This window comes from Hoplias malabaricus, chromosome X2, assembly GCF_029633855.1.
Source record: "Hoplias malabaricus isolate fHopMal1 chromosome X2, fHopMal1.hap1, whole genome shotgun sequence".
Taxonomy (NCBI): domain Eukaryota; kingdom Metazoa; phylum Chordata; class Actinopteri; order Characiformes; family Erythrinidae; genus Hoplias; species Hoplias malabaricus.
Window position 1 is genome coordinate 14,139,498 of NC_089819.1, and position 12,236 is coordinate 14,151,733.

The window sequence follows — 12,236 nt, forward strand, 5'->3', positions numbered from 1 at the left end:
CTAATGCATTCCTATACCACAAGAGATTTTATCTCTTGGATAATCCTGATGGTCCCTTCTATTTTTGGGCCAGAGGACTTAGCATCCACTTTAACCAAAACATACTAAAAATGTGGACACATCTGACCACTGTACATTTCTAGTGTGTGTGTTGCTCCAGTCCTTCACAGGGCAACACACACACATTCACAAACTTTTGAGTAGCCAAGCCACTTACCAACTTGTGTTTTCAGACCATGGGAGGAAACCCATGTGGACAGGGGGAGAACACACCGACAGTCACCTGGAGTGAGACCTGAACCCACAACCTCCAGATCCCTGGAGCTGTTTGACTGCGACACTACCTGCTGCGGCACCGTGCCGCCCTATTTAGATGATATTAAAATGTTAATATTCAGTTATGGAACCATGTGAAGTATAAACAAATGTTTCCATATGCAAACCTGATTAGTTACACTGCCATGAACACTGTGATCACGCATTGTTCATTGCATTCTTCATCTGTGCTGGCAGCAGTCACATCACAGAATCAGTTGCTTCTGCTGCAAAACCATGCAAAACTGCTCCAACAGTTCCCAATTCACCAGTGCCTTTCCAGTTTGTATAGCTAGCAGTGCTGTGATGGTGCTGTGCTTCTTGCTGGGGGTCATTGGTAATGTAGCAGTTCTGAGAACTCTTATCCAGCGCTTGAAGGAGAACAACTTCACCATTAGAATGATGCTGAGCTTGGCAATATCAGACCTACTGAATCTCCTTCCTCTTCCAGTGTGGATCTGGGCTCTTCTGCATGGATGGACCTTCGGCTCTGCTGCTTGCAAGATCACCTTTTATATTATAATTTGGATGACCTCCTGTAGCACACTGTGTGTGACTCTGATGAGTGTTCAGAGATTCATGCAGGTACTACATCCACAGAAATGGTCTAGGCTTGGAACAAAAGGAGAAAATGGCCTGTTGTGGGGAATATGGATCCTGAGTGGGGTGTTGGCTTCATTTGTTCCTGTACAATATGATGTAGGATGTGAGCTGTATGGATTCCAATTTTGTTACCAGCATTTTACAGATGATGCAGATAAAGTAGTAACTACGATTTTGGAAATAACAAAATTTATGGTATTTTTTAACTTGCTGTTTTATTTCTACTATCGTCTTCACAGAGGAGTTAATGAATCACCTTTCTTTAGCAGTAACAGAATGACAAAGCTTGTGACAAGAATTGTATCTTTAAATTTCATCTTCAACATCCTGGTTCCCACTTTCGACATCGTATTTATCACTGCAGTCTTCCTCAACAATGACATACTACAAGAAACTGCAGAGCTTTATACCATAATGGCCAAATCTCTGGCATTTCTCAACAACTGTGTGAACCCTTTTTTGTATACATTTGCTTTCAGACAGAACCATTAGAACACTTTTTTCTGTCTGATCTCAATATTTGTACCATGTTTCTTCCTGATATGTTTAGTTAATGCTATGTTTGTGAAAAGATATGGCTTGCCTTTACCTGTGACCCTAACTGGGACCTTGAAATGTTTTAAACAGTTGTTTTCTGTGTGATTTTAGCAATTAAGATTAATGAGGTAATGAGATAGATCAGAAGGGACATTAAAATTATGAACTTGTATGTTTTCTCATTATGTGCTATAGTTTTTGAAAATGATGTGAGTAGTGACCTTATGTGCATGGTCTAAATATGTCCCTCAAAGGAGACTACAGTGTAGACAATTTTGTATTTTTTGGCTGTTTGTGTGTAGTATATGACCAAAAGATTTTTGTAGTAAAGGTTTAGATTTACTCTCTTTTGCAGGACAGTCTAGCGAGCTGACCGTCTGACAGTCTGAGTGAGTTAACTGAAAATTGTAAAGAAATTGTAATAATCATTATTACTCATTATTCTAATTTTTCATATTTTTGTCTAAACGTTGCCAAAATGGCAGGTGTGTATGGACTGCATTAAAGGGGACATATTATGAAAAAAAAGACATTTTTGAGTGCCTTAGAACACTAATTTTAGTATCTGGGACCAACCCACCAACAAATAAAACAACCATGTCAGTTTTTGAATAAGTCTAAAGACATAGGATAAAATGAGTCATTCTATTTTTGTTCAGCAAATTATGTACATCACAAGGACTTCAGAATTGTCCTGCCTCCTTGCCTGAGTGTTTCCAGTTACAGTCCTGGAACCCTGTTCTTGTGAGATGGAAAGATGAGGTTAAACTGGGCAAAACAAATCAAATTGAGTGCTGAGAATAAAATGGGTTTTGATTAAACTTGGTGAAATCTTATTGAGGAATAAAACACGAGGAAAAAAAATGTGAGTAAAAGCCATCTTTTCTGTTCCTCACACCTCAGGCCTGGGCTCTCACATTTGAAAGTAAACAGAGAATTATTCTTAACAGTGGCTAAACTTTTTACACAGGTTCATCAAAGAATAAACAAAGTATCCTTGGTTTCCATTTAACCTGAGGGAAATTTGGGCCAGTTCACAGGAGAGCACCTAGAGAGCCAGAGTTGTTTTGGTGAAAAAGGGTTAATATGTGACAGTGACACTTTCTGTTGTGCCATTGTGATGCCCATGTGAGAAACAGATGTACAGAAAACCGATGCCTCTGTAAACTGTTGTTCAGAATACTGAGCGCTTTGTTTTATTCCTGAACATATCTGTCATTTGAACTGATTCTTCGCAATAAGTCATTCAATGAATTCATTGATCTTAAAGCTTTCTGTGTCATTCTTGCCATGTATACATTGTTTATTTTTTGGATTGGTGACTCAAAAATGTCCGTAGGTGTGAGTGTGTGTTGCCCTGTGAAGGACTGGTGCCCCCTCCAGGGTGTATTCCTGCCTTGCACCCAGCGATTCCAGGTAGGCTCTGGACTCTGAACTGGATAAGCGGTTACAGATAATGAATAAATAAATCAATGATAAATCAAATGTGAATTAACATTACGAATTACCCTCAAAGTATCTTGTATTTTCTTACAGTTAATTTAAATCTATGGTCCACATTTCCAGGCTGTGAATAAAAGTATTTTGTTCATTTATTTGGCAGGACCACATCAAATGTTGCCTGAAAAATTATGGAACATTATCATGAAATAATATATATTCACATTTTATATCAGTTTTATATCAGTTTTCGAAACATTGGACATAACCTATCATTCTATGTTACCCAGAAAAAAATCTATAAACAATATTGTACATGTTCATGTTTGACTGCCTCTCCTTTACTGCATTGTTGATGCTTGTTTGATAAATGCTTTGCAGCTTGTGGCAGTTGGCAAAATGTAATTTTACAAAAAATTCCTTTGATGAGCCTTTTGGAAACATGTTCTAAAAGTGGTCACATTGCATCTCATTTAAATTGCAGAATTAAACATTAATTTTTCTTTCTTACATCAATCCTGATGTTGTTTACCTGCATTCCTGCTTCTAAGTATGTTAACAGTGGAAGTGACATGCTCTATTGTGCACATTCTATAATTTAGCATGCACAACTAAAAATGATGGTTCTATAAGGGTTCTTAATTAAAGAAATGGTTTTATATAGAACACTTGAAGAACCTTTTGCTTCATAAAAGGGTTGTTTGCATTGTGAAAGAGTTCTTTAGATTGATGGAGAATGTGCTATAGATCGTTCTATACAGCACTTTTAGAAACAGGCTCTATATATGGCACAAAAATGGGTACAATATTGTTACGATGTCAAGCTTGAATAACCCACCCCATGTCAGAGCATAGCTAATTATGTAAAGCATTCCAGAATAATTGATATTTAAAGTTAAATACATAACAAGTAAACAAAATAAATACATTAAAAAGAAATATTTTATGTGAAAAAATCAATCAAATTGTATAGGCTATTGTTGCTATTGTACCAGGCACTTTTGAGAATAGCAGTATGAGCATGTTCATGACTTCTTTCCTCATGTGGGTATTGTAAAATACAAATCTATGTGAAAATATAGTATCACCATACTTTAATATAGAAACATATCTTTTCATGTCTCACCATTTTTCAGCTCCAGCTTTGCTGCCAATGGCCAAATCAACATCAACACCCACACAGCCAGACCTGGATACTTGCGTGTTTAGAACTGAACTTTGTTCTTTGCATAATAAGTTTGGTATCAGGTAATTACTGGTCTTACAATGATGCTGAGTCTACCTGCAGGGTGGAAGGCAGTGTAGAGCTTAAAAGCAGTTAGTAATAGTGGATGAGAGATCATATTTTATCTCAAAATCAGTTAAGTCCCCAGCAATGGACAGTGGAGCAGTGAATCTGCTCTACAGAGCTCCATTCAGCATCTTTGGGGTGTTTGTGATCCAGAACAAATCATCCTAGGTCAACAATTGACCTCACTTCTTGTTCTTGTGGTGGAATGTAGTGAAACCATTGCACATTTTTACGTGTCTTATGTTGCCCTGTCCTGAATATGTTGCTGGCAAGATTTCCAAAAAATATCAGTTTCAACTTTAGAAATATTGTCTTTCTAATATTTCTAGCCTCCTTGTGAATGTTATGGATAATGGCTGCAGGTTGATATCAAAAGTACACTTCCATAACAGTTGGCTAAAATCACAGACCCCCTCATAGGTTTTTGAGCTAACCTGTTATATGTCTTTTGTGAGTACACTTAGATTTTTATGTGAATAAACGCTATCAAATAGGAAACATCCAGATAGGCAACGAAACTGTGTAAATTATGTGGATGCTAATTTTCTTACAACAAACAATCAATCAGACAAACAAAAAACGTCTGATTTGAGCTAATTAAAGGCCATGACCAACCGACCAAAAATTATATAAAGTCCATAAGTCTTCTTGTTAATTAACTAATTAATGGAGAAACAATAAAAGGGAACGACTAATATAATGAAAAATGAAAAGAAGAATGAAAGATTATGAGACAGAAAGCGAGAAAATGTGTGTGCGCTAGCTAGCTCGAGAGAGGGGGCGGCAACGAACGTATCTCGCGCGTGAGAGAGAGAGAGAGAGAGAGAGAGAGAGAGAGAGAGAGAGAGAGAGAACGCCGGTCCTCGAGTGTGACGGATTGGATCAGCTTCGGCACTGGTTCTGAAAGCGAACATTTCATCCACTGGACATTTTGAACAGAGTAAACAGATTAAAGATGAGGAACAGAGAGGGAGGGGACCCGGGCTCGTGCTCTTAATGCAGCGAAGGAGTGTTTAGAGACGTGAGCGTGGCGGTGGAGGAGTGTTTAGAGAGAGAGAGAGAGAGAGAGTGTGTGTGGAGGGAGAGAGGGGGTAATGTGCTGTTGTCCACTACAGCATGGGCAGCGCCGTGACCAAGAGAAAGAGTCTGAGAAGTGATGCTATTTCTTCCGTCGCCGCTAAAGTGAGGTGAGTGTCCGTTTCTGAGGGGAGTTTGTTTTCCCTGGTGATATTTCTCCCCCTTTTTCCATCTCAGTTGTCCAAGTGTTAAGCTAAATATCGAGCACCATATTTACCAAACTCCTGCGGTACACTCTGCGCACTGCGCATTTTACCCGGCCATGTAGGATATACTTTAGACATTTTACTGAGGTGACTTTAAAAAGTGTTTTCTTGTCCACTCAAGAATGTGTTTTTGCTCGTTTAACGGATCAGAACAAAGACTAACGTCACTCCTGAGGTAAGAAAACTGGCGTCGTGCTAAAGACGGTTCATAAAGCTGCTCTAATAATACCCCTGTGAGAGGGGAATGTGAGGTTATTAGAACAGAAACACCCCCAGAGTTGAACATTGTGTAAAGGGGACGGACACCACTGAAAACCCGCTATATTAAATTTGTGTAAACAGTTTTCACAGAGCCTTATATAGAGTCTAATGGAGACAAGTTCCAAAACTATATAGAGACTGTCTATAAACGTCCTCATGTTCTCTGCAATTTAAAGCTTATTAAGGTACTTGGATATCTGTGACCCGTTGAAAAATGTTGCTTAATCTTATAGAAAACTGGCTTCGAACATCTAATTCGAATTTATGAAGCTTTTACAAGTTAATTCTCTGAAAATGGATTAGATTTACTCAACAAAGGGTCATATTTTATTGAAGCAAAGTTTGGCTGAAAGCATTATGTTAAAATGCATAAACAAATCTCAGTTATTGACTGAATGCAGTAAACAGTGTAATAACATGCATTAAAATGTTTAAAATCTAATTTTAGCAATAGTCAGATGTATGTTTTCTTAAATAATACAATTTAAAAACATCAATAATTACTCAGTGTTAGATTATCTCACAGATAGCATTATTGAATGGAGTGAAGACAAACAATACACAATATTTAAAAACAAGGACAACCCTAATAACAATAATATAATATTATTAAAAATGATCTTTATACAAAATGTAAAATGTAATCTCATCCTACAAATCATCACTGTCTGTGTCTCTGACATTTCTTTCAGACTAAGGTTCAACAGTGATCTTAAGGCCCAGAGGCACCTGGAAAACATAAATCAGTGTGTGAATCTTTTTAAGTATAAAAGCATGTCAGTCAAATGTTTAATGAATTTCAGTATGTTGAGCAATTAAAAGATACCTCTCTATAGAATTAACAATAAAACAACATTTAAAAATGACTGCAACCAATATATTTATTTATTATCCAAAATGTACTTTTAAATGGTGGAGGAAAAAATTATTACATGAGATTTGCCTACCTTCAAATTTAGCTGGCAATTGCTCTCTCTCTCTCTCAAAAAAAAAAAAAAAGAAAAAAATAGCAATGCAAATGTTTCTAAAAATACTAATAAAGAAATATTTTTTGAAAAAAAAAAATGACTGTCATGATTCCAGGAAGTATCTTCAGGGATTTGGTTTATCACATAAGAGGAAGTGAAGTAAATCCATGTGTCTAAAATACTCATTCATGTGAATGTTATACTTTATCTAGCTTTGTATGATTTACAATAGTTAATTTAAGTTTGGCCCTCATTGCTGAAGTAGGTCTTGTAAAAATCTTATCAAAGAACATTGATGAATAGATTAAGAGTGGTCTGGAGTAGCCACACATGAGCCTACAGTGACCATGCACAATGCTAAGCGTGGGCTAGAATTGTATAAAGATCCTCATTTGAGCCTGAAATAATGGAGCTTCTTTGGGATGAGATTATTATGTGTCTGTAATCCACAATTTATAATCCAGCATTAGGACCTGAATTAGCTTGAGACTGAATGCATTCATTTAATCACAGCAGTATTCTAATAAAAATGATCTGCGTGAGCATGTCAGAGTGTGGGGCTGTATTACAGTGCTTCTGGCAGTTCAGCAGCCTGATGACCTGTGGACAGAAACTGTCCCTAAGCGGGCTGGTTGTAGTTGTATGCTGCTGAACTGTCTGATGCTGAATATCAACAGTGAGAGTATACTGTGGCTAGGGTGGGTGGGCTCTTGAGTTATTTTTTGGATTTCCTCAGACATTTGTTGCTATACAGTTCATCCAGTGATGGAATTTCAACCCCAGTGATATGATGAGTTGTCTTTACCACCCTCTGCAGTGGTATGTGAGGTAACAGGTGTCAATTCAGCTTGAAAATATGCTTTTTGGATTAATGCCAAACTTCTGCAACTTCATGACGTAAAAGAAAGACACTGCTGCACCTTCTTCACTACATGACTAGTGTGTATGCTTCATGTGTGGTGCTCTGTAATATGTATGCTGAGGAACGTAAGCTCCTGCTTCTTTATTGATATTCCATGAATGATAAAAGCAATGTTCTCTGTCCCCTGCCACTCTAGGTTAAAGATCCAGCTCCATAGAGAGCTGTCCAACCAGAAAAGCAGAAGCTACTACTAAAGCAAAAAGAAACAGGCTCCCTTTAAATAAACAGGAATTCAGATAAATTTTGAATGGGCAAAGTGACATGATGGAAGTTGATGTTCAGCTCCAGGGATCTAGGGTTTTGGGTTCAATTCTTGGGTCACTGTCCGTGAGAAGTTTGGTGTGTTCTCTCAGTGTATGTGGGGTTCTTCTAGTTTCCTCCCACAGTATAAAAAACACAGTTTGGTAGGTCAATTGGCTGTGCATTAGCGACCATGTTTGTGAGGGTTTAAGTCACTGTGTCAGTGTGTGATGCCCTGTGATGGACTCATGCTCTGCTGAGGATGTGTTCCTGCTTAGAGCCAGTAATTCTGTGTAGGCTTTGGACCCACTGCTTTGAAGTAGTTTCCGGATATGAATGAATGAATTAATCAACGTTACCTTACCTTAGATGAGAGCACTTGGTCATTGCTGTTTGGAAAACCATCATCAACTTAACTTACAGTTATAGACTTGGAGGTTAACTTGGTCCTGTTCAGTAGTGTGTGTTACTTGTCTTTATATTAGAGTCAAAGTCACTTGATGCCTAAGAAGTTATTGTAATAACATTATATTTTGGCATCATTTCCATTTCCTCCATAGCTTCCCTTCCTCATTTAATCCCATTAAGTGCTGCCATGGTTTTTTGAACGGATGTATTATCTAACTGAAATGCACATCTTAAAATGTAATACAAGCTAACATAAGCTTACAGTAAATGAGTGACTGAGGCACCTTTTAAATTCTAATCTCAGACAGACAATGGAGGCTCAGACTTGGCTTACTGTTATGATTGAATTGGGTGTCAGGTTATCTCTATAATCCGCCCCCTAATACCATTTACTCTCTTTTAACCGGGCCCAGTTCCCTCCAGTCTCTTTGTCTGAGTAAAAGGCACATTAGCTTGTCTGACACTGAAGCCAAATACTGAATGGGGGGTATGTAAAGTTCAGGTGCCCATCTGTCTTGAAACATCACTTCATATCTCAGACATCTAGACAACTGGACAATGAATACTGAATAAAAGGTTCTATTTTTTGACCTTCTATTTTCAGGGTTTTAGCATTTCAACCATTTGCTGAGTAATTACTTTTGAAGTCAATCAAGCACAGGATGTGTATGTGATATTTTTCCCTGATCTGAAATTAAACTAGTTACAATCTGTAACATTTTTTTTACTGCTGAACAGGCATGGCATTTCTTTTTCTTCTCTCTGCAGTTCATTTATTTGCCTGGATGATACTTGTAACAGCCAGCATCATCAGCTTTACCAGCAGAATTAAGTGTATACATTTTGTGTCTACAGAAGCATTTTTTCTATCTTCCTACAATAATTCAGGGATGAACCCATTAAATGACTAGGAACTCTCAGCGGATCCAGGTTTCTTTTCCTCACTTTTCTTAATGCCCAGTCCTAATCACTCCAGAGTAAGCATATTTTTACAAATTTGAGCACTGCAATTGCTGCAATATGATCATCTTATAGATCAAAATTTGTTTGATTGTTCTGTTTTGCAGTATTTCACTGCACGATCCAAAACATGAATCAAATAGGAATCTGCTATGGATATAATTTTAGTTCAGTGCCATATTTTTCTATTTGCTTGACACTATAAACTTAAAACTGTTCATAGAAAGAAAAACACATACATTAACACTAATATTAGTTTCCTAATTAGCTTATGTTCAGTTGGCCCACTGTAAAATTTTGTAATTCCAAAAATTGTTTGAAGTAGTTTAAGTTTTTTGTTTTTTTGTTTGTTTTTTAAAATTCTGACATCTATTACATGTAATAGATGTTAATGCCTTGATAGTGTTTGGTTATTTTATCCTTTCTGGGAAAGTGAACTTAAGTTCACTTCAACTAGAAGTTGTCACGGCTGAGGGAGTACGATGAGGCGGACATAAACGCGAGGGAGTATTTAATACAAAACAAAAGCAAACACAACAAACAGATAAAACAAACTAGACTAAATCCGAACAGAAATAAACAGAAACAAACTAGGATAGAAGCAAAACAGAAAACAACTGTGAACCGATGCAGATGCACTTGAAACACTGAGACAATGAAACACACATCTACACGCAAGAGCAGACAAGGGAGCACTGAAAACCAGGGACAAAATATACACACAGGAACATAGACCACAGACAAGGAACACCTGGGAAGGATAACGAGAGGGCAGAGACTGAGGCGGGACTAAGGTGGGGCTAGGGTGGAGACAAGGACCAAAATGAACAGAGAGCCATGTGCTGACAGAGTACATGATAGACAAAGGAAACAAAAACAGAACAGGAACACACGAGACAGGACAAGAGTGTGACAGACATGTTACCAAGGACAGGAAAACACCATTGAGGAGTTCAGCCCTTTTGGTACCAATCTTTTGAATAGATTGTATCAGATGCCATATACTGGGAAGGCCTGGGACTTATGGTGGGAGCACTGTTAGTGGTTTTAGGGGTTCTTTTAGGGGTTGTGTTGTCCTTTTTGGTTGTTTTTGTGCTTGTGTGTGCATGTGTCTTTGCACTTGGTGGGTAGTGAGAGGTGTGGTTGTTGGGGGTTCAGTCTATCAAACTCAAACAATCAAACAATGCACCGTAAAAAGTAGTGTACAGCCCATGTACAATGGCTGACACTAGTCAGACTAGTACCCATACTGCACTGTGCTGTTTAGTACAAACCTGCATTAGGTAGTCTCAATGGTCAGAAAATAAAAGTTACACCAACCTTGTATCTTAGTTCAGTGATATTTGGACACTAATCATATTTTGTATTGGTGAGAATTGGAGAATAAGATGATTATGTTTATTTGTCAGTCGCTCTGGATAAGAGGGTGTGCTAACTGCTGGAAATGGTTGCTTACATCATTGGACATCTTTTATTTACAGGTAACATATAGAGCAAGCTAAGGATACTATTTTTCTCTCTCTCTGTCTCTCTCTCTCTCTCTCTCTCTCTCTCTCTCTCTCTCTATGATGTAACATAGTGGTAAGTGTAAAGTTATACCAAAGGGTCATCACTATGTGAGGTCCTTACTCAAATAGAGTAACATTCTGACACGACATTGCTGACTTTCAAGAAACTGGTGTTTATTTTTTCTTTAATTCATGATGTTGAGGTTGTGATGGGTTCCAGGAAGTGAGAAAATGAAATCTTCAGGTATAATACATTGTTCTTTTGATTGCCTGATCTTACACAATGCAAAAACAAAACCTCATGGTTATGTTTATCATAATGTGTTATATCAGCAAACGTGTATTTGTTAAAGGGAACATCTACGATTGTGGGGAAACACAGTTCTCTCTGGTTTGTTACAATCTGAAGCTCCTCAACTTTCAAGGTGAAATGGTATGTTTGAGGGAAAAAACGACTGTTGTTTGTATGTGGCCAAAGTTGAACTAGTAGAAACTTTGTGCAGCCTCAGTAAGTGATCCAAAACAGCAGAAAACAAGTCAATATTCAGAAGTCAATATTCCTCACCCATGGAGCAGGAATAGAGCAGTATCCTCTTCTTGGTTAATGCTTTTTAATGTTTGGAGGTCTATTTGCTGTCTAAAATCCTCCCATTATTGTTTCTGCCATCAGCAGACAGAGAGAGAAAGCCTGGCATACCGACTGACACTGTGGCTTCTTAAACACATTAGATTGGTTTTCAGTGCTCAGACAGACTGGAGAGCTAGCAAATGGTGTGGAAACATCTTCTGAGTTTTATATAAAAAAAGTTTTTTTGATTACAATTGTTGCCTTTAATGTCAGAATTGATCAGGGATTATTACTCCCAAATTTCAAGACAAGAAAATAATAATATCACAGTGCAAGCATTAATGGCTGATGTACACGAGAGTCATTTAATAACATACTTTCTCCACTCCTTAATATTATTTATACCACACTAATGGTGGTAATTATATTTGGCCAGTGTGCAGAGCTACTTTAATATCTTCTAAGGTCTCAAAGTTACTTGTAATGCTTATAATAGATTGTCATGGCTGAAGAGAAATTTGAGAAGTAGTAATGCATATCTATGTATTCTAAACTGCCACAAAAGATATGGCATTGAATATTGATTATGTTTATAATAAATTGGTATATATACTTGATGCTCGATTTCTTACAGTTAGATGTAACAGTGTGAGAAATAGGAGATTGGCCCCTTTTGCTCAAGTGACACATTCTGCTAAAGTGGGATAGCTTTAGACTAGATGTGGGAACACTTTTTATGAGGATTTAATGGCACTCAGCCATTAGAACATTATTGAGGTCAGGCACTGATGTTGGATGATTAGTTTTGGATCAAAAATTTCTGCTTATCCCTCAGGTTTTGGGTGGCGCAGCACAGACTAACTACTGAACAGACCAGTGCCTAGGGTCTTTGTACCCCTGTAGCCTACATGTGGAACTGGGTATGGTGACCT

The 12,236-nt window shown here is 37.7% G+C and overlaps 2 protein-coding genes across 2 annotated transcripts in view; both read left to right on the top strand.

Moving 5' to 3' along the window:
• The first annotated feature begins 552 nt into the window (after positions 1 to 552).
• LOC136676600 (leukotriene B4 receptor 1-like) lies at positions 553 to 1,410 on the top strand. Its single transcript, XM_066653705.1, has one exon. The coding sequence runs from the start codon at positions 553 to 555 to the stop codon at positions 1,408 to 1,410; it is 858 nt and encodes a 285-aa protein (XP_066509802.1).
• A 3,777-nt stretch (positions 1,411 to 5,187) lies between these two features.
• Positions 5,188 to 12,236, top strand: part of LOC136676368 (NMDA receptor synaptonuclear signaling and neuronal migration factor-like) — a 134,122-nt gene continuing 127,073 nt past the window's right edge. Inside the window, exon 1 of the mRNA XM_066653317.1 lies at positions 5,188 to 5,373. Within this exon, the coding sequence (XP_066509414.1) occupies positions 5,303 to 5,373 (71 nt within the window). The 5' untranslated portion in view covers positions 5,188 to 5,302. The remainder of the gene's footprint in view (positions 5,374 to 12,236) is intronic.

Coding starts and splice junctions, on each gene's coding strand:
- LOC136676600 (XM_066653705.1), top strand. CDS start 553: ATGCAAAACTGCTCCAACAGTTCCCAATTCACCAGTGCCTTTCCAGTT.